General features: G+C 41.5%; 1 protein-coding gene across 9 annotated transcripts in view; it reads left to right on the top strand.

The window, feature by feature from the left end:
* RBFOX1 (RNA binding protein, fox-1 homolog (C. elegans) 1) overlaps nt 1-20,127 on the top strand; it is a 1,371,131-nt gene extending 1,351,004 nt beyond the window's left edge. For 3 of the 9 annotated variants that reach the window (XM_011999917.1, XM_011999922.1, XM_011999918.1), the window contains 2 exons: nt 16,664-16,739; nt 18,245-19,653. In XM_011999917.1, the coding sequence (XP_011855307.1) occupies nt 16,664-16,739; nt 18,245-18,367 (199 nt within the window). In that variant the 3' untranslated portion in view covers nt 18,368-19,653. Of the gene's footprint in view, nt 1-971; nt 1,025-16,663; nt 16,740-17,100; nt 17,377-18,244 lie in introns of those variants that run through there. The other 6 variants (XM_011999924.1, XM_011999920.1, XM_011999919.1 and 3 more) reach the window with 5 other exon arrangements.
* The last annotated feature ends 1,396 nt before the right edge of the window (nt 20,128-21,523 follow it).

Below are 21,523 nucleotides of genomic sequence, written 5' to 3'. Positions count from 1 at the left end.
GTAAAACTTTCTTAAGATGTTTTAAGAAATGTTCAATCACTAGATACCTTTTGAAGCACTAAAACGTTTGAAAAGCAACCAATCACTCTAAGAAAAAAAAATGCATTTATCTTGGTTCTTGATGATCCATAGGCATGGTAAAGATGTAACCAGTGAAAACCCAGAGCTCCTGTACTGCTGCTGTTGAGGCATTTAAGAACCTAGGCAACCTCATTGTGCCATTTTTATAATTTGCCTGACACAGATGATCTTATTTCTAGAGGAATAAGTAGTACCCCTGAATTAGAACACATTGCATTGTGAAAATGTCACAGTTGGAAACATCTTAAGATAGTTTTATCATCTTTCTGGATTTACTAAAAGTAAAATAGCATTTTCTATTTTAATTCTTTTTAATACTGCATCATTAAAAATAATTTGGACAGATAGGGTTTATTTCAATTGAGTTATCTTAACTTTATGTAGCTAGCCTGGTTTGATGAGGAAATTATTACCCATAACACATCACCATATAAAATTGTCTTCTGAAATGACAGCACTTTTTCTTAAATTTTTTTTTATATAAGTCTGGAATTTTATAATTTTTTTAGCTAGTTGTAGTATACTATATTTCCTAATCAGTAGTCTCATTTTAAAAAGTAATCTCTTTAGCATAGAAATTCATATAAGCACAATTTGAAATGCTTTAGCGCCTTAGAAACATACTCTGGCATGTTTTGGTAACACATAGTATTAATATTTGGTGCAACAGCTTGTACTTGGTCCATATTCTGACATTACCATGACTTTAAGAGGTCCCCGCATGCTTATTTCATGATCTTTCTAAACTGAGGTACATCAGCACATTTCCTCGCAACATCCATTCACAAGCAGCACCCTTCCCTCCCCTCATCTGTACACATCAAACCAATTGGCAGAGAGCACATTTCCCCCTGAGCGAGCAGTATTGTGAATTTTATCTTCTCTTCCAGAAATCAGTTCGTCTTCGTTGCAGCAGATGAAATTTCTTGTAACACCTCTGCAGGTAACAAACATTGCTACTTCTTGATGCATCCATCCAAGTCTCAGTATCCTTTTTTTTTTTTTTTTCCTTCTTCACATGCTGCAGTTGGTCACTCTAGAAAGTTTAAATAAAAGTTCTTATATCTTTGGAGTACAGCTGAAACCTTGAGGCTCTGCCATGTAAGACATTAGGCATTTTGCTAACTTTGATGTTTTATTTCTGGTTTTAATAATACATGGTCCAGGAAAGTAAGACGATGTTGAATGAATCCACAAGAAAATCTAACAGTATAATCAGTGCTCTTATGGTGAAATACGGAACAGGGAGATTAGGTACACAGACGTAAGACTTCCATGTTTTTTGACGTATTATGTCTGGGTTAACAGAGATTGATGTGTGAATTATTTGGGATCTTTATGGAATATTAGAGGCTGTAAAAGACTGAATCTATAAAGCTAGAGGCATTCGAGAATGTAATTATCTCTGTCTTATAAGAAGGGGATCTTCATTCTATTAGCCAAAGATCCTCTATTTCCTTTCTTGTAAAACATCTCTCAAGTAGCAGAACTTAGACCAAGTCTTTTGGTTTTGAAACCAGGACATTGGCAAATGGAAATTGCATAGCTGCATGATATATCTGTCAAAATAACACCTGTCTTTTTTCTTTCACGTGGTTCAGAACAGTTAAATTTGTACTTTCATTAGTGTGGAATTACATGCCAAGATAGGTGAGTGCCTTAACACTAGATTTATTTTTCCTTTTGTTTTTGTTTTTTTAAGCCTAACCTATGACCAAAACAATCACTACGAAGTCTTGCCAATGCAGTGCTTTCAGCCTGCGAGGGAGGACGTTACAACTTATCACTACATAACTGAGCATCCCATGACCTTCAGGACACATACATTAAACTGAATCTTACAAATAAACACTCATCTGTTACCTCTTATCAATGGTGCAGTAAAGAAAGGCTTATGTACCAATGTTTCACTCCCTATTTACCGCCTTTGGTAAGAATAAATGAATGAAAGGAAGCACAGAGAGCTAGGAACATGCACCCAACCATCTCTGTTCTAAAAGGCAGGGTCAGTTTTATTGATATGGTCAGCCTCAGCCTTTATAACGGGTTTAAAGTCTTACCCGGTGAGTTCAAGAAGTATGCATGATGCATGCTGACATCTTAAAGCAATAGTATACTCTATTTCTATAAAACCCCTTTGATGGGTCCTGCAATTTCCCTCTTAACCCCTAGAATTCATGTCTCTGCTTCTCACTGTGAGAGGTGACGACATCCTTAACACTTGACTAATGCCCAACGCTAGATGCAATGGTTAATTGAATTGCTGGGAGTGGCAGGGGAATGTTCCCGCAATACTACAGTTGTTTAACATTTTCGGAGCCTTAGTGGAATGGAGCATGCAACGAAAAGGGAGACTGCTTGGAATGGGAGGGTAGGGGTGGGGAATAATGTTAATTTAAAATGTACATAGGCATCATGTGTAGATGCCTCAGTGCACTAGAGCTTCTGCCTTCTGTTAACCCCTGTGCATGTTCCAGGTTCCAGTATGTTAGGTTATATTTGGACATCTTAGATCAAACGTGAAAAAGATACTGATTTTGCCCCGTGACTTAACAAACCCTGCCTTGTAAGCAAGTGATCCACACACAGTATCTCTAAAAAAGGCAACAGAAAACGAAAGTTTGCCTGAGTGTGGTGTTTCCATCTACCTAATCTAGGTGGCTGCTCAGTAAATTCTTAATGAATTGCGATTGATCACATTTCAGATTGAGAGAGGTATCCCTGTTCCTTTGATGGCCATTTTAATAATGTTTATGCTTCATAAGGTTCCATTTGAACTCTGAATTTTGAATGAAGCATGAAAAAGGAGACACCCATATCAATCAAATGTCAGATTATCTCCCAGCAAGTTCACTCTCCTCATAGAGCGAAAATGAAAAATCATAACGGCTCAGTCAACAAAGGTTGTAACTTGTGGTTTCAATGAAAGCCTTCTAGGGCATCTCCTACAAGCTGAAAAAAACCTGCTTTGGGAGGCTGAGCTGGGTGGATCATGAGGGTCAGGAGTTCAAGACCAGTCTGGCCAACACAGTGAAACCCCATCTCTACTAAAAACACAAAAATTAGCCGGGTGTGGTGGGGTGTGCCTGTAATCCCAGCTACTCAGGAGGCTGAGGCAGAGGTTGCAGTGGAAAGAGATCGTGCCACTGCACTCCAGCCTGGGCGACAGAGCAAGCCTGTCTAAAAAATAAATAAAATTTTAAAAAATGGCTGTGCCCATTACCCACATTCTAAACAGCACTACTGTAAATGAGGTCTCACCTCCCTATAAAAACATTTACTAGGGCAGGTTTATTGAATCCTGCTATCTACTGGATATCAGAGTTTGACAAAAGGCAAGTTCTCTTTTTAAATGGAGAACAAAAAATCAACATGCTTAACATTTCAGTGTTGGGCTTGATGGATGTTATAACTGAAATTCGTATAAAGAGGTGTTATTGTCACATTGATACCCATGGTGGATGGGCTAAGCACAGGCAGTTGTCTGGGGCTTAGGGTGGAGATCATGAGATGAAAATCATTAAGGAGTAGAACAGCAGCATTTCAGGATTTTTTTCTTCCAGTTTTCCAAATAGCGATACCTTTTTACATGGGTCTTTTGTTGAGTGCGCCAACATGTCTGGCCTGCTTTTTGTAGCTACATAGAATAGCCATTTTTCATTAACATTTGTGATCTATGAGACTATCATCTTTACAATGATATTTTCATACCCAAGGGTTTCAACAATGGTATTTGTTGTTTTGTTTTGGTTGATCCAAAAGAATGTGTGCTCTGTTGGGTATCACTTGGGACTAGGCTTTTAACAGGGTAGGACACCTCCTAATGCATCCAGCTTGCACACTTGAGTCGTTTCTCATTCGGTAATGTCAAGAACTTTTGATGAGTTGGATTCTGCCAGAGATGGCAAAAAGGGGGAAAATGATTTTCCCTTCTTAGACAGGAGGTCTCCCTCTGTGATTCATTAGGACTTTTCCAGGGTGGGCTAGTGATGTAGTAGTTGTAGAAGAAGGATCTGGTATGAGAACAGAGGCTGAAAAACAGGTTACTTGTTTTGATCAGTGACTAGAAATTCATTTTAGTTGATTAATATCTTGAGTCATTGCTGGGTGTCAGGAACTGTTCCAAAGCCCTGGGGACATAGCATTGAGTGAGTCAGAAGCCCTCATCAAAAGACCTTCATTGTATTGGAGAACAGATCCTAAACCATGTATATGAATAAGCAGATAATACACATGCATAGTAAGTTGTGAACTTACTATAATGAATCAAAAAGCAGGGGAGGAAATGGAAGGTAAGGTGCAATGCTATTTTAGACTCAGTGATCAGAGAAGGCCTATCTGAGGGGGTAACATTTGAGCAGGGATCTAAATAAAGCAAAGGTGTGACCCATGAAACATATAGCAGGTGCAAAGACCCTGTGGTTGAGGCATACTTGAGGTGTCCAGGAGTAAGACCATCCAGTATGGCCCACGGACGAGTACAGGTGAGTTTTATAGATAACATCTAGGAGGTAGCCAGGGTCAGAGCAAGTTAGGACTTGGAGGCCACAGAAAATTTTGGGGATTCTAAGAGTGATATGGAGGCACTGGAGGGAGGGTTGTAATCTGACTTTAAAGATCAGATAGACTTTAGATCAGATCAGGAGACCACAAACTGCAAAAAGAAGAAATAGCACTGAGAGGGGATGGGGGAGGCCCTTACAGCTGTCCAGAGAGGGGTGACAATGGCTTGGGTTAGTGGGCTGGCTGTGGGTGAGAAATGGTCATCTTTAAGCTGTGTTTTGATGGGAGAACAAACAGGACACGCTGGCAGATTAAAAGTCTACAAGGTCGAGTCTGTTAAATGTCCACTCCCCCACTCTTGTTCTAAAGATCTATCAGTTAATTCCATGGAGCACCAATACTTTAATCCCCGAGGAAAGCAAACCCTTTATCCCTGCAGTAATAGTCCCTTGTAGGGGCTTTGCTGAATTCTCCAGGGGGTAATCGTAACTTACCGTCATTTATTGAGCAAATTATGTGTGCTAGTATGATATACATGCATGGATATGTATAATGCATGTATATGTATGTGTATGTATATACACATATACATGCATGTATAGTTTATCACGGCAGCTCAACGAGGTGTCATGCCCATTTTGGAAAGTGAAAAAAACAACATACTCAGGGTTCAGAAACATTTAGTAGCTTGCCCACAGTCACACAGGAGTCCATCTAATGCCAAAACCCTTCCTCAGGGTCACACTGCGTCCACAGTCCTTTTTCTTTGCCCTTGGAACTTTTGACCTTCTGACTCCAGATGGAATTCCGCCTTCCCCAGTATGCTATCTTGCTCTTATAAAACTAGTATTTGTGAGTTGGATGACAAAGTTATTACTATTTGGAAGAGACCAAAGGGCACTGAATGGTTCTCTAGTGGTTGTTCCACTGGAAGTTTATTTAACTTGGCTTGTCCCCTTCAGGCAGCAGGCATATGTTTAGTTAAGTGTGCTGGGAGTACTGGTGTAGTTGTGGGGATAGAGGTAGCAGATGTCAGGTCAGGAAGCATGTTGTGTATTAAGGGAAGACAGAGTTAAACAGGCCTAGTGTGTTCTAGGTTAATTCACCAGACGTCTTTTTGCTGAAAGTTAGTGGCTGAAAATCAATTAATATTCTAGTCCCTGAAAACCACCAGACAGGTTGAAATAGTTGTTTTAGAGAGTCCAAGTGGAAAGCTCCCAGCTATCCCCTACCCAAATGCCCAAAGGGTGTGTGAGTGTGTGTGTGTGTATGTATAAAGGGGGTAGGTGGAAGCTGGGACTCGCTAGCAGGAAGATATGCCCCCTCCACCATGCCAGGACCCACCACCACGCACACTCTCAGCAAATCTGGGGACACATTTCCATCTCAGTTCCTGATGAGTATGGGACACAACCATGTGGGGTTAGGGTAGGGGTCTGCAAAAAAGTCTTGGCCAAGTGAACACATCTGCAAGAGCTGTTGAAACTGTCTTCTGTGGGACAGGTTGTTACCCAGGTTACCAATTAGAAGCAACTTCAGGGGTACAACGAGGTGTCACCAGCTCCTTTCATTCTTCTATCCCCACTTCTCAACCTATACATGCTGGCAGCTGCATTAAAACTTTAGGTAATATTTAATATTTAGAAGAAGTTTCCAAATTGGCCATTCCTCTAATTGATCCTTCAGCAAGTCTCATCTAATTGTCTTTCCTGCATTTTAGTGATTTGATTATTCAGCAAAGTTGTCATGCAGTAAATTGATTTGTGGCTAATTGGTCCGTTTCCAATAAAGTGTGATATGTATTATAATAGGGGAAGTACAGGGAGCTAAGGGGGCGTATAAGCAAAGGAACTTAGGAAAAATACTCCCACTTATTGAGAACCTTCTGTATATGAGGCATAGTCTCAGGCTTGCTACAGCTACATGCAGTAACAATACCCTATAAAAAGAAACTGTGTTTAATCAATTTATGAAAATTAAAGATGTCTAGATAGTTTGAATTAGCCTAAGTGGGAAAATGCTGAATCCATGCAGAATTTTTAAAAATCGAACAGTGCTTATCAAATTCTAGAGGAATGCATGCAAGTCACCTGGAGAACTTGTTACAAATGCAGAGCCTGTTTTGTCGTCTTCCCCTGCCCCTGAGGTTCTGATTCATAGGTCTGGAGAGAGAGCCTGGAAATCTGCATTGTAACAAGTTACCCCTAGATTATTTTAATAGTAAAGACCTCACACCTTGGGAAACAGTAACCGATCAATCAGGAACCTTTTGGAGATAGAGTCTTGCATTGTCGCCCAGGCTGGAGTGCAGTGGCATGACCTTGGCTCATTGCAAGCTCTGCCTCCTGGGTTCACGCCATTCTCCTGACTCAGCCTCTCCAGTAGCTGGGACTACAGGTACCTGTCACCATGCCTGCCTAATTTTTTTTATTTTTAGTAGAGACGGGGTTTCACCATGTTAGCCAGGATGGTCTTGATCTCCTGACCTCGTAATCCACCTGCCTTGGCCTACCAAAGTGCTGGAATTACAGGTGTGAGCCACCGCGCCCAGCCAAACCTTTTCTTTTTGAGATAGGGTCTGTTATCCAGACTGGAGAGTTCAGTGTCATAGCCTGATCTTAGCTTACTGTAGCCTGGACCTCCTGGGATCAAGCCATCCTCTCACTTCACCCTCCCTAATAGCTGGGACTACAGGCATGTGCTACCACACCCAGCTAATATCTTAGTTTTTTGAAGAAATGGGGTCTTGCTGTATTACCCAGGCTGATCTCAAACTCCTGGCCTCAAGTCATCCTGTCCCTTTGGCCTTCCAAAGTCCTTCAAGTACAGGCACGGGCACACCACACCCAGCCAGTGTTTTTTATTTCAATGGTAAAAAGAGCACACAGTAGAACTTGCTAAAGTTGTGTTCACATGTGGCTGTGGAGTCCTTGAAATGTGGCCAGTCCACAGCAGGATGAGTTTAAGTAAAAACATGCATGTTGGATTTCTAAAACTTAGTACTAAAATTATGTAAAATATATCATTCATAATTGTGAGTTACACATTGTAGTTATGACAATTTGAATATTCTGGAGAAAATAAAAATGAGGTCACCTTTTACTTTTTAAAACGTGGTTACTGTAAAATTTAAAATGACATGTGCCTCACATGTGTGGCTTTCATTATAATTCTATCAATCCCATTTTAGAACCACATTTTTCATTTGGCTCAAATGAATATTGAAAGAGTATGTGTGTCCCCAAGAACTGGTCATTTGGAGGTGAGGGATGTTCACAAGGAGTTAAAATGTGGTGACAGATAATCTGAACATTGTCAGTGTGTTGATCTTGTATTTTAAGATTGCCTCCTGGTGATAGGTGGGTGCTGTAGAGGGAAATTCCTTGGAGTTCAGGACCCAGAACCTCCCTCCGTACTTCTCATCCTGCTTGTTTTGTCTCAGAATCTTTGATCTGCTTGCTTTGAGGATGGGAGATGCCAGTACGTATGACTTTGGATCGTCAACCCAATTCAGGGGTAGCTCTGACACATGTATCCCCCTGGCTTTACCGGGAAGCTCACTGATCCCACATAAAATAGACAAGAGGCAACAGCTGATACTTGTTTGGTCCCTAACTGGTAACCATAACCCTCCTCTCACCCTCACTATAGCCATGTACTATCAGGATGCACCATTATCATCTCCATTTATAGATGGCATACTAACTCAGAAGAACTTTGAGATAACTTAGCAAGAAGTAACAGTCAGGGTTTCACTCTAGACATTGTGACTGAGGGATCCCCAGGCTGCTGTTCAACCCTGCTTCATGGCAGGGTATTGAAAATCTCATGAGGGATACCATTTGTTATTCCTCCTGTGTGGTAACATGTAGCTGGGGTGCCATGGTGATTTGAAAGCACAGTAACAATTCTTAGTGATTTTGGTAGAGCAAGAGTAGCCACAGAGTAAGGAGAAATGAAATTTCTGAGAGAAGGATGGCCTTGAGCTCTGCATTAAAGACAATGTGCCTACAGCTCCTTTATTAGAGGAGGTATTCTAGGGCAGGAGAATTTCATCACCAAAGGTGGGACTTACTGTGTCTTTTTTACTGTGAGAGTAGCTGCTATTCTGCTTTCCTCAAATCTGCTGTTGGGATTCAGAATATGAAGAGGTTTTGAACAGCATTGGTGGGGTAGAGAAAGGATGATGTGATCTGATTTGCTATGGGTAAATGGTCTGAGTCTTTTAGATGTCATAGTGTTGGATTGTGTATGCACTGTATGCATAGTTCTGATGATGTATGACAGTTATCAGTGGGCAAAAGCAAACTGTGGCTTCCCGTGTAGGGTCTGAAGAGCTCAGATGTGTTCCCTCCTACTTCTCAGGGGAAGCAGGGAAATCACGAGGCTGAAAAATGTGCTAAGTGATTTCTGAAGAAGATAAGCACTTTAAAGACAAGGTAAGGAAGATAGCAGCAATGAAACTCTGCTCCAAGATGACTACATCACTACAATGTGTAACTCACATACATCGGAGCCACGTAGAGATGACTCCTTGTTATCTTGGAGCATTTCTTCCACTTCTGCTTGTATCATTTTTGGAGATTTTGCTGCATTTTTAGTCATTTTCTAGATCGGGGTCCCCAGCTGGACACACAGCAGGAGGTGAGCAGTGCTTTCTGTGTGTTTGCAGCCGCTCTCCCTGAGTCACATTACTGCCCGAGTTCCACCTGTTCTCATGGAGCACAAACCCTACTGTAAACTGTGCATGTGAAGCATCTAGGTTGCACACTCCTTTTGAGACTCTAATGCCTGATGATCTGGAGTGGAACAGTTTTTTCCTGAAACAACTGCCTACCTCCCCGGTCTGTGGAAAAACTGTCTTCCACAAAACTGGTCCCTGGTGCCTAGAAGGCTGAGGACTGCTCCTCTAGGTGTTTAGGGACTGGTTTAGTCCATCTAAGTATCTTGAGAAGCTTTGAGGATAAGTGGGCTTTGGTCACCTCCATGGTCAATAAATGTGTAAGTCATTGCTCAAATTAAAACTAGGAGAAGGCTGCAGTAACCACAGGAGTATTCCCTTCATGAACACATTCACTAAGTTCACTAACTGACCAACAGATCAAGTCCAGAACTCAGTTGACTCTTGTAGAGTGAAAGTGAAGAGGAGCATTTCCTAGACAAACCGTTACTTTCCGAATTTTCTAATACATCCAAGTAGTTATTCTTCATGCCTTCAGGAGGGTTTTTCCCTGTTGCAGCAAACCAGGGTGCATGGCCTGAGGTTCTGGAAACTCAAATTTTCCTGTGGGGCAGAGGCGGGCTGGTTGACACCTGTTGTCTCTCCATGTATCTGCATAGCGGACTGAGTAACTTGTCCTTTCCTTGAATGGCTCTCCTGGAAGATTAGCCCAAAATCTTGGCCATTATTACTCCAACATCTTCTCAAATGGATGCACATTGGGATTAGCTCAGACCTTAAAACCTGAAATTTGTGGGATTCTGGGATTTGAAAATGGAGATTTTGGTTGTCTGGTAAATATTTATTGGCATAAAGGTAAGAGACTGATCATTTCAGATATATTGAGGTGTCCTAAGCTCAGAATTTTTCGAAGACCTTCTGTGAGGGCCCATATTCTGCGCTACATTTCTTTATCCTCTGAAGTAAGCTTTTGTCTCCATTCTGACCCCACAGAATTCCAAGCTTGAGGGGACATGTCAGTCTGCAGTTGCAGAATTGCCAAGGGATTTGTCAGAAGCCTTCAGCGTCTTTCAGTAGGACTGTGAGATCTTATTCTGTTTTGCTGCATTTTCATTTAGTGACGAGTATAGGATGGTCGAGTTGTAAAACAAATGCCCATAACATTTTATGATTGACAATGGATTGATTTGTAGTTGGATGAGGGAAAGAAGTAAAGCAGTAGCTGGGGCAGTGCTACAGAACTCAGAAGCCACGTGCCCTCCCCTTTGGTCTTGGTTCTTTTCCTGGCCGATATTGGCTGTGACTCCTTTCCAGCCCTTGAGAATTGCTGAAAGCCGAGCATTTTGTCCAAACGCAGAACACTTGGTCTGGAATGTGTGTTCCAGGTGCAGTTCCTCCGGATGGAGAAAAGCAACAACTCATTGGTAATGATACCAGCAACAGTGCAAACCAAAGGATTGTCTTTCACACATTTATTTTTCATTTGGAAAAGTCCTCAGAGTCTAAAAATGAGGGCAATGAAATAGGATGAATATCTAAGTGGGATAAGAATCACTTCTTCCTGGGTGAAGGTTACCTTCTGATGTCCCCTTTCTTACCTGGTGCCCCAGAGCACCCCAGCTAGTGGGATAGACACCAGAACTAGTCAGTGGGCCTTGTTGAGGCTCAGATCTCATTTGACCCTATATAGGAAAGTGAAAGAACATCCCTTTAGCTAGACCATGGCTCTCTGAAGAGCATGCTTTTAGAACCATTGAACCATGGTTGGTGCCCTGTTGGTATGCTGTATGGTAAAGTGTGTGACTTGCATGGATTCATTTTCCCAAATACTTAAGACTATGTCTTAGATATAATGAGGGAGGCTCTGTAGTCCCTAACTGCATTGCAGAGACCAGGGCCATTCATTGATCCCTGGTGAGGCATCCCATTTTGAATGCATCCTCTGTAGCCCTTCTCTGTGTTGGAAAGGGTACAAGCCCATGCACATTCTTGCTGCAATTTGGCTGTTTAGGATGTCTTTGCTACCTTTTTTAAGTTCATCTGAGGACTGAACAGATTTCACTCATCTTTCTGCTCCACAGGATTGACCCAGCCATCTCTGGGGTGGGAAGCATGGGAAGATGATACTAATGGAAGAATGAAAGTTCCCAGGGCATAAATGCTCCTCATCAAAATAGGGAGTAAAATATAGTGAAATTAGTGTTCTTACTGTAGCCCTATAAAAATTGTGTTAAAACCCTTGTGTGGAGTACCAACATGGGCCCACTGTATTTCGTTAGCATCCAGCTTGTTTCAACTACATGTACATAGTACTTCTAACATGTCTCAGAGTTAATAAAGCACTTTAACATGGGTTCATATTCCCATGCAGGAGGTTGCATCCTTATTCATTTTGCTCCAACACGACCTTAAGTGCAAGTAAGTGTATCTATTTAAACGACATCTGTAACTCATAAATTAGATCTTGACTCCAAAAGCATCTGTAATTTGATTGGTAGAGTTGCATGTGATTATATTAGAATAGAATCTTTCACTTGCCTCTGCAGACCAAAAGTCTGGGCAAGGAGGGAGAAATTGGTTTGTGAAATACCATCTAAGAAGCTGTGCATGATGATCTCCTGTAGCTGTAGGTGGCTTAAAATCTACCTGGTTTTCTTGAATGCACCTTGAATTAGGCAGGGCTCAGAAAATTACTACTTTACAAATGAGGAAGATCAAGGCTCAGAAAGCATGCTCCGTCAAGTCATGAGAACAAGGACATCATCAAAGCAGAACTCAAACCTGGATCTTCTTGCCCCAAGTAGTGAATCCGCAAGGTCTCGGGTTGCTTTCCAGTTTTAACTTGTTGCTAAAGGTCAAAAAGATGAGGTCTCATGATGGTTGCAATCTGTGGTGAGAGTTCACCAGGAAAGTAGTCCTCTATGATATCTTTGTTTCGTTTTTCCCCAGAAGCTTTTGATGAGTTTTAGGGCAACTTGGCCAGTGTTTTTGCAAACTCACAGAAGCAATGTAAAAAAATTATACACTATTTCTAGAAGTCCCCAGAAACTTTTCTTCTGTCTTGAAGGGTTCTGAATGTGTCATGGAGCAGCTGACCCAGAATCTTCAAAAAGCATATCTGAAAGAATATACTGATAGATTCTACTAGTGGGATCGTAATTACTGGCATGAGTATCTCCCAGGCCCCATTTCCCTCTTTACTCCTTCGTCTGGCTGCCTCCTCTCCTGCGGTACCATTGGTCTGCCCCTCTCTACCTGCACTGTGGCAAGGGCTGTGCTAGACACTGGGAATGTAAAGGCAGACAAAATAGACACTGCCCCAGCCTGCATGGAGCTCTCATTCCAGGAGGGTGAAAGGTAAATGATCAGGTGGGGTAGGAATAAGATTCGAGTTGCTATATGCCATGAAGGGATAGGGATGAAGTTGGAAAGTGCCCTTAAAGAGCAGTCAGGCTGGGTGCGGTAGCTCACGTCTGTAATCCTAGCACTTTGGGAGGCCGAGGTGGGCAAATCATTTGAGGTTAGGAGTTCAAGACCAGCCTGGCCAACATGGCGAAACAGTGTTCTCTACTAAAAAAATATAAAAATTAGCCAGGCGTGGTGGTGGGTGCCTTCAATCCCAGCTACTAGGGAGGTTGAGGCAGGAGAATTGCTTGAACCTGGGAGACAGAGGTTAGTGTGAGCTGAGATCATGCCACTGCAATCCAGCCTGGGGAACGAAGCAAGACTCTGACACCAAAAAAAAAAAAAAAAAAAAAGTCAGTCAGAGAGCCAGAGAAGGAAGCATCTCTTTCTCTCTAGGGAAGAGACATTTGATTTGAAACATAAAAGCTGAAAGTCAGGTGGAGGGTGAGCAAGTGCCAAGACTAAGCAGAGAATAGATTTGCATGTGTGAAGGAACGATTAAAAAAGCCTGTGTGGGCCAGGTACAGTGGCTCACGCCTGTAATCCCAGCACTTTGGGAGGCTGAGGCAGGCGGATCACTAGGTCAGGAAATTGAGACCATCCTGGCTAACATGGTGAAACCCCGTGTCTATTAAAAATACAAAAAATATTAGCCAGGCTTGGTGTCAAGTGCCTGTTGTCCCAGCTACTCAGGAGGCTGAAGGCAGCAGAATAGTGTAAACCCGGGAGGTGTAGCTTGCAGTGAGTGGAGATTGCACCACTGCACTCCAGCCTGGGCAACAGAGGAAGACTCTGTCTCAAAAAAAAAAAAAAATCCTGTGTACCTGGAGCAGTAACCAAGGGCCAAGGGAAGGAAGGTGAAGATTGAAAGAGGGGCAGAGGCAGCTTATGAAAGTTTGGATTTTGTTCTAAGATCAATGGAAAACCATTGAAGGGTTTTAAGCAGGGAGTGATAGGATTTAGATGTATATAAATTTATACTTAAGTGGATAGATGGACTTGAGAGATTTGATACATGTAAATAGCTGCTGATTTGAAGGAGCAAGGGTTGAACAAAGACAAGATTTCAGGCTGTTGAGTTGGTTTTGATGAACTACTAGTGGTTTATATTAGTGTAGTCATCATGTGTGTGAAGTGGACACATTTAAGATTTCTTCTGAAATTACTGATGAATGGGAAGTGGGGACATGGAGATCATGATCTGACTGCACTACTGCCCACTTTGGCCAGGGATGCATGGTATGGAGGATGACCATATTGCAGGTCATGTCTTAACATGGCGACCGTAAGACATCTTCCCATCATTCCTGCAGATGTCCTGGGCATTGCCTTGCTCTGTCTCCGGGCTGTGCTTAGCCAGCTCTGCGTGTATCAGATTGCTGACGTGCTTGGCATATCTGCTGCAAACGTAGCACTCAAGTCCACATCTTCCCTAATAACCTTGTGTCTAAATTGTAGTGTCACACAAGGGCGTGTTTAGAAATTAGCATTTGAAAAGGAGCCTCCTTGCTTTCAGTTTGAGCTGACATGGTCTCTTTTCCTCTATGGAAATGAAATTTATTAATCATAATAAAACCATTGGATTCTGAAGGTAGAGGTCACCCTGAGGAGAAAAGCAGCCAGCTCATTTCTGAGGAATAGTTCAGTGCTGCGGTATTTTCCTTCTGCCTTGGAAGAGACTACTGCCAAATTGTTACCTTGGGTTTTCCACAAAGGTTGAAACTATGCCCAGTGTTATAGAATTTACCATTAAAGTATGCAGTAGTAAAAGGTGGGAGCTACACTTTTATTCAGTACATTCAAACTGCCCATATAGTGTCTCCCTAGAAGAAGAAATTATTGCCACAGTAAAACCATTTCCGTAATTTTTAAAATTAAATATCTGAATTTGCATCTTTTCACACTTGTTTTGAAGTAACACCATGCCATAACATCACTTAACAAAGTCTCAAAGATTTCAGTTTGCCTTTGCAGTTTATATCCTATTTATGAAATAGCTTTGCCAAATGAAAGTGCATTATTTACCTCGGAACAGAGGCATCCCTTTATGTCATTGTTTGAGGATCAGGAGAATCCTGTTGAAGCTGAAAGCCTCATTTAGATTATTTGCACACTCAGTGCCCTTTGACAGTTGGAACATGATCAATGTAAACCTGGTATAATTGTTTTATTCCACCTAGGGTCTAACTTGGAGTCTAAGAAGGACCATCATCCCGTTTCCTTCACCTTCCCAGACTCCACAGTGTGAGGGGTCAAGCATGTATTGGATTGGTGTGACTTATCTACCAACTGTGAGAAAGATTGGAAGGAAAATGGGCGAAAACAGGAAAGGAGAGGGAAAAAGTACATGCAAATTGGACCCTAAGGGATGGGAGATGAGTTTAAGGTTGATAATGCAGACAGACTCATTTCTTCCAGCCTTGTTCCTTCATTCAGGAAATGGTCAAAGAATCAAAAAACCATGTAGATCCCACTGAGTGACTGATGCATTCATCCCGAGCTGCTGTGAATGTTGGTTGCCAACAGATACAGCTGCTCCCTTCTCCAGAAAATTGTGCCACGTCAGAGGAAGCCACTTTAACTCAGTGGTGCATCAAACTCAGTGGTGCATCACTCACTCCTCAGGAAAGCCCACAGCTAATGCTTAAAATGTATGTGGGCATTAAAAAGCCAACCCGCTTGCCTCCAGGTGGAACCAGCTGCAGCATGAAACTCACAGGATCAGGTGGCAGATATTGTTCATCTCAGACCTTGCTTTTTTCCCTTGCTCTGACCTACTTGTCCCTCTCTTCCTCTTAAGGGTACCTCCCCTTCAATAAGTCACTTGCACAGGAATCTCTATTCCAGAATCAGCTTTCAAGGAATGGACCTCAGCTTCAGTCAATATTAAAATAGCACCATTTATGCGGCAGGGCAAACAAGTACGGGCAGAGGATACGGTGGACCAAGCACGCAAGTTGCCTTAAGAGATTCAACGATCAGGCTGGGTGTAGTGGCTCATGCCTGTAATCCTAACATTTTGGTAGGCTGAGGCAGGTAGATTACTTGCACCCTGGAGTTTTGAACCAGCCTGGGCTACACAGCAAGACTTTGTCTCCCCCATACCCACCCCCCGACCAAAAAAAAGAAAATTCAAGAATTAGCTGTCTAGTTGTGACCTTGAGCAAGTGACTTCACATCTGATTCCAAAAAAAAAAAAAAAAAAAACACTTCCAGATATTTAGCAGGCATTCAGTACGTTTGCTTTCCATCTCTTCATTTTTATTCTAAAGCCTATACCAGAAGCCATGGCAGGGAGTAGGATGATAGAGACAGAAAAACACAGATGAATAAATGTCAAAGATTTGTTGTTTCAAATGCCTCTCCCTTCCCAGAACCTGGCCATCGATGAATGAGACTGAAGTTCTGAAATAATAGGATCAAAACCAAATCAGTCTGATTGAACGGGAATGGGGGTCCCACAGATCCTTCAAGGGTGCTTCCATTCAAATACACTTGTTCATTTCCATTCTAAGATGCTGGACACTAACTTCAAACAGGTTCACTTCACCCTTTCCTATTCACCCTATTTCACTTGAATGGTGACAGTTGAATCAGGGGAAAAAGGCACTCTTGAGAATAAACATTCCACCCTCCATGGGTGCTGGGCTTAATACTTCAAGTTGTTTCTTTCTTGCCTACCTCAATCTCTAAGGCAGTTACTTCAGCAGTGTAGAAACAATGTTATGTGGGGAGGCAGGGAAAATTATTATGTATATGTACGTGTGTATGTATATATATTTATCTGTTAAACATAGCAATATGATCAGCCATGTGAAATGCACAAAAAATGCATTGTGCACAGATGAACTATTACATGGCAAAGTAGAATTTGTTTCTTACTCCAAGATGAGTAGGACACCCCCTCCATACTGTCTTGGTATTTTGGATTTTATGATTGTTATTTTGTAATTATGTACTACGGATCACTCTTCACCTCTATTTTCCTTTCAGTTACGGACGAGTTTATGCTGCCGACCCCTACCACCACGCACTTGCTCCAGCCCCCACCTACGGCGTTGGTGCCATGGTGAGTACCAGTTTCTCCTTGTCCTCAACTTCTTCCTGCCTCCCCCCTTCCCTTCCCCCAGCTGGGACCTCAGTACGGGTTGACGTCCTCTCACTTCCCCTTAATTGAATTTGTCTCTTGTGCTAACAGCAGCTAAAATGGCACATTAATCCTCCCAGTAAACTTGATAAATGTCTTAATTTCTTGGCAATGTAGTGCATGTAAGTTATTATATTTCTAATTTTGCAAGTCTCACCTAGCGGAGCACTTACCTTAATGGAATAATTAGTCATTTTGATAATTAAATCCATCACTAACAGAATGCAGTGTCAATGCAGAACTTTTTTTTTCTTTTTTCCTCCCTTGCTGCTCATTCACATAGCCCCAAGGTTCCAGCCCCAGCACAGACTTCAGAGGAGCTAAGCTGCACACTTCCAGGCCTCTGCTGTCAGGCAGCTGAGAATCTGACTGCCTCTCCTCCCCTATTACAATTCATGTTTAAAGTCATAGTCGCCCAGGAAAGAAAATAGAGAGGGGCACACTTTGTGTACCTAGTACATAAGAAAGTAGAAGGAATCAGCTGGGTTTGGGGGTTGTCTTTTGTTTTGGGGCAGGTCTGGGTTTTTGTTTTGGGAGCGGGTGGGGGGAGGGTAAAAAAAAGGGAGGTAAGGGTGGGGTCAACTTGCCTGTACTTGTTCAAACTTCTATGCACTGAAACTCTTGAGTACAGTAAGACGTGCCCATCACGTGAGAGCATATGCAATCATTACAAAGCTTTGGCATGCAGTTTTCTGCTCGGATCAAGAATATCAGTCCTTATCCTAAAAATGAATCCCCGTAGGCATTCATTTGAATTGCCAATACTTTTAGAAGAAGGAAATCGTTAAGTGCCACCTTGTAGCTATTAAAGCCATGGCCAGACACTTCACTGATGCTCAGTCGTAGAAATTCAGCCATGATCTGGAAACATTGTTTTGCACAAGCTTAATTACATCAAGCAATTCATCTGTACAACTTCCCTTCTCCAGATCAGATTCTATACAGCTTGCAGAGCCAAGTCAAGTAAGAAGTAGATTCAGATTTTCATCCCAATTCTGCATGCAACAACTCTGCTTCAACACCTCGTCCACTTGAGGAGTGTGTTGGCGAGTTGAATTACATTCAGTAAATTGTTCAAATTCAACCTCAAGTGTAGATTATTCTGTTCCCTTGGGGAAGCTTAATCCAGTCCAATAAAAAAATGAGACAGTGAAAATCCTTCAGTTGTCCAGCTTATGAGAGTCCTTTTAGCTAAGAGGACTGGGCTGAAAGAATTTGGTTTTACAGGGAATTTCTTTAGGAGGAGCTATTGGGGAGGGTCAAGAAAGGCCCTATCTTTAGTTCTCCAAGAATGACCTGGGATGGGTAGGGGGTGCCTCCATTTCGGTTGGTTTTGAGTGTCTATTTTTCACATTAGTCTTTTTGATGATCCACATGTTGCAAAAGGAAAATGTAAAAAACACACCCCTCAAATTGCTTTGTTTCAGAATGCTTTTGCACCTTTGACTGATGCCAAGACTAGGAGCCATGCTGATGATGTGGGTCTCGTTCTTTCTTCATTGCAGGCTAGTATATACCGAGGGGGATACAACCGTTTTGCTCCATACTAAATGACAAAACCATAAAAACCTTCCAATGTGGGGAGAAAGGAAGCTTTCCGAGGCCTGAGTATTGCAATACATGCAGTAGTACATCATTTTAGCAACTCTAAAAAAAAAAAAAAAAATACAAATAAAAGGAAAAAAATTACATTTTTTATCTTATACCTCAGATATTTTGTTCTGTGTATTTTAATATTGTGGGTCTTTAATTTCCGAAGGTTCCGTAGTTTGGTTGCTGGCTGTAGGAGTTTTTGTGGTTGATCTAGACAGACGCTAGATATGAATAAAAACTGGTTTAGGGCCATATCCAGAGTGCTATATTATGTAAATGAATTATATATGCTGAATATTAAGCTAACTGGGGTTATCAGCTGTTTGGGAAGAGTGTAAGTGACTACAGTAGTCATTTTTTTCTGCATCTGCATTATTTTATTTTGTGAAAGGGGAGGTTGGGAGGGGCTTAGGGGATTGGAACTGGGGTTTGGCTGAAAGACAAAAAAATATATAACTGATGAATCTAAACGACCCACTGCACCAACAATCATTTATCAATGGTTCTAAGTTACTCATTGCCAGTTCAAGCCAAAGGTTATGTTGTTAAGGGGGTGCTTCTAGTAGCACTTGTGCATCTGAGTTGAATGAAGCTGTGCAAAAACCCACCCTTTAAACCATTCCACCCGGCAGTATTCAGCTTCTTAACCACTCGCTATTTAGGGGGGAAAAAAAAAACCCGCTAGTTAGGCCATCAACAAACATTCTTTTTATATTTCTTCCAGTATAATAAATTATTGATATCATTGCTGACTTTTATATTATGGGAGGGAAAAAATAACATTAATAAAAAGGTGATAAAAAGCACTGTTTCTATTTTTTTCTTTTTTTCCAAAAAAAGAAAGTAATAACTTAAATTCTTTGTACCAGTTAAAAAATGTATAAAATTTACATCTGTGCAGTGGAGTTGTTAAGTTCTAGAAACAGTCTATGAAGCTTTAGTTTTAGCCTAGTAGAACAACTGTTAGAGACAGACGTATAATTTTTATGGAATTACATGATAATCATATTCGGATTTATAGAAGCATTTTACAAGTATTGCAATCATTGAGTAGAGATAATCATGGTATTTTCATCAGCTTGGTACTTTTTGAAACGTGACTGCGTTGTGTGAGCAATCTGCAATTTTTCAGTCCGTGAGATCCTGCCCTTCCACCTCTTTCCCATACCCAAGGATTATCTCAAAATGATCTCTTTAGTTCTATCTCCATGGCCCAGGACACTTGTCAGAAGGATGCAAAAAACAAAAACAACAAAGTAGATCCATTCTCTTCATCCCAAAAGAACCAAGTCTCCCCCTTTTTCTTGGATGCAGGGCCAGAGTGACACAGCCGAAAAATTGCAGTTTGTCTGTACTTCTGTTTGAACTTTCCACGTTGTCCTGTTTACAAGTTAACCTAAGTTGGGGTATCTGTCACGGGTCTTCCTGTTTTTGTATTTAAATGAAAACAGCAGCAGGCTGTCCCTGAGTAGTTTTGCTGCCATAGGTTAAGTCCTCATGTGTACAGTGCAGGCCCTGGGGCACGCACTTCAGTAAGTTATCAACTCACCGCTGTGAACCTGCCAATCCGCTGTAACAACTCTGCTTTAAAACAAAACCAAACAAAACTTAAAAAAAAAAAAAAAAGTGTGATCCAGCTTTCTCTTGCCATCCTATGTGCATGCCGTAAGATCAGTTGGATATTAAACCATCAATAAAGTTTCACAAGATTTGAAAACAAAGTTTCTGTAGCTTCCATATCTAAGACAGATAGTGATCTTGAAAAGAGAAAAGGGGGAGGGGGAAGAAAGTTTATCAGCCAAAAGCATATGAAGTGTTCTTTTCACCACACTTCTTTGGGTGGGTGAGGGGAGGGGCAAGGGGGTGTTTTATAGCATCACTGAGACATTCTCATTCCCCCACCTGGAAAATAGTGTTATGGCAATGGGTGCCTCACTGATGTTCTTAAAGGAAACGAGTTATTAAAATACGATGGCATCCTCCGGAGGGAAAGGGAGGGAAAGAAAGAGTAGGAGCAGGGGGGCTATGGAGAATAAATTTCTCCCAATTGCCTCAGATTTCAAAATCCAGAATTTGTATTGTGTTTCGAATCACAAACATAGAATTCTTACTGTGTTGGTTAAAGTAAAATTCATTTGCGGTTTTGATTTTCATCAATGAGCTGTACTTTCCCCCATGACTGTATGTAGTTTTAATAAAATCATTTAGAGTAAGTGGGTGCCAACTGATGTTGCAGAATCTTTTGTCTAGGCACTCCAAGATGCCAATAAGTCATTTTAAAAATGTATGTCAGAGATGTAAACAAACATTTTGGATTTTTTTTAAACAGTATTTATTTGGAATGTTTTCATTTATCTAAATAACTATTGCTATTATGAATTATGGAAAATTACTATTATGTGTGGCATATAGTGACTTCTTAACACACACATCACGCAATCTGCAAACCCAGAAAATGTGTATATCTGTCTTTAGAAATTAGTGTTTATATCACTTACAGTGGTTTGTGAATAAAGAAAACTGGTTTGTAATATCAAAAAAATAAAAGCTTAGTCTGAAAAGGTACAAGTTGGTGTTCTGAGTTTTTTGGCTACCATGGGTTTTCTCAGTGGGTGGATTCATTGTCCACAGGTGTGACTGCACTGGGCCCACCCGGAGATGGGGTTGGGGGGGTGGGTATTGCTCAAGTGAGCAGCAGGCTGCCCTGGCCACCAGTAGACCAGATGCCTCTGGCAAGTGCCCTGGTTTTCTGGTTCAAAGTGCTTCCCCTTCCTCACCCATTTTTCCAAAGAAGTCAGTGGAACTCACCTTAGCTGTTTAAGAAACTGAACTAAGCTTAGCCGTCTCCCAGCATGGAAGTGTCAGTCTTCGGTTTAAAACAAAATAACATCACTCATCTTCAAATATGTTTGAGCTATTAACGACTTTTTGGGAGACCTTGGATAAGATGAAAAAAGTATAACAAGTGAGAGTTCACATACATTGAGTGCCCATTAGGAGCCAAAAGTCGTGTGTTCGTTATTTAAAAATCTTAGAGTTGAACTGTCCACCCCATTTAGTTACTTAGTATCTTAATCCTCTCTCATTTTATCTCAATATTTTTAATAAGGTGG

Source organism: Mandrillus leucophaeus, unplaced genomic scaffold (assembly GCF_000951045.1).
Source record: "Mandrillus leucophaeus isolate KB7577 unplaced genomic scaffold, Mleu.le_1.0 Scaffold609, whole genome shotgun sequence".
Classification (NCBI taxonomy): Eukaryota; Metazoa; Chordata; class Mammalia; order Primates; family Cercopithecidae; genus Mandrillus; species Mandrillus leucophaeus.
This window is presented reverse-complemented; position numbering and strand designations above follow the sequence as displayed.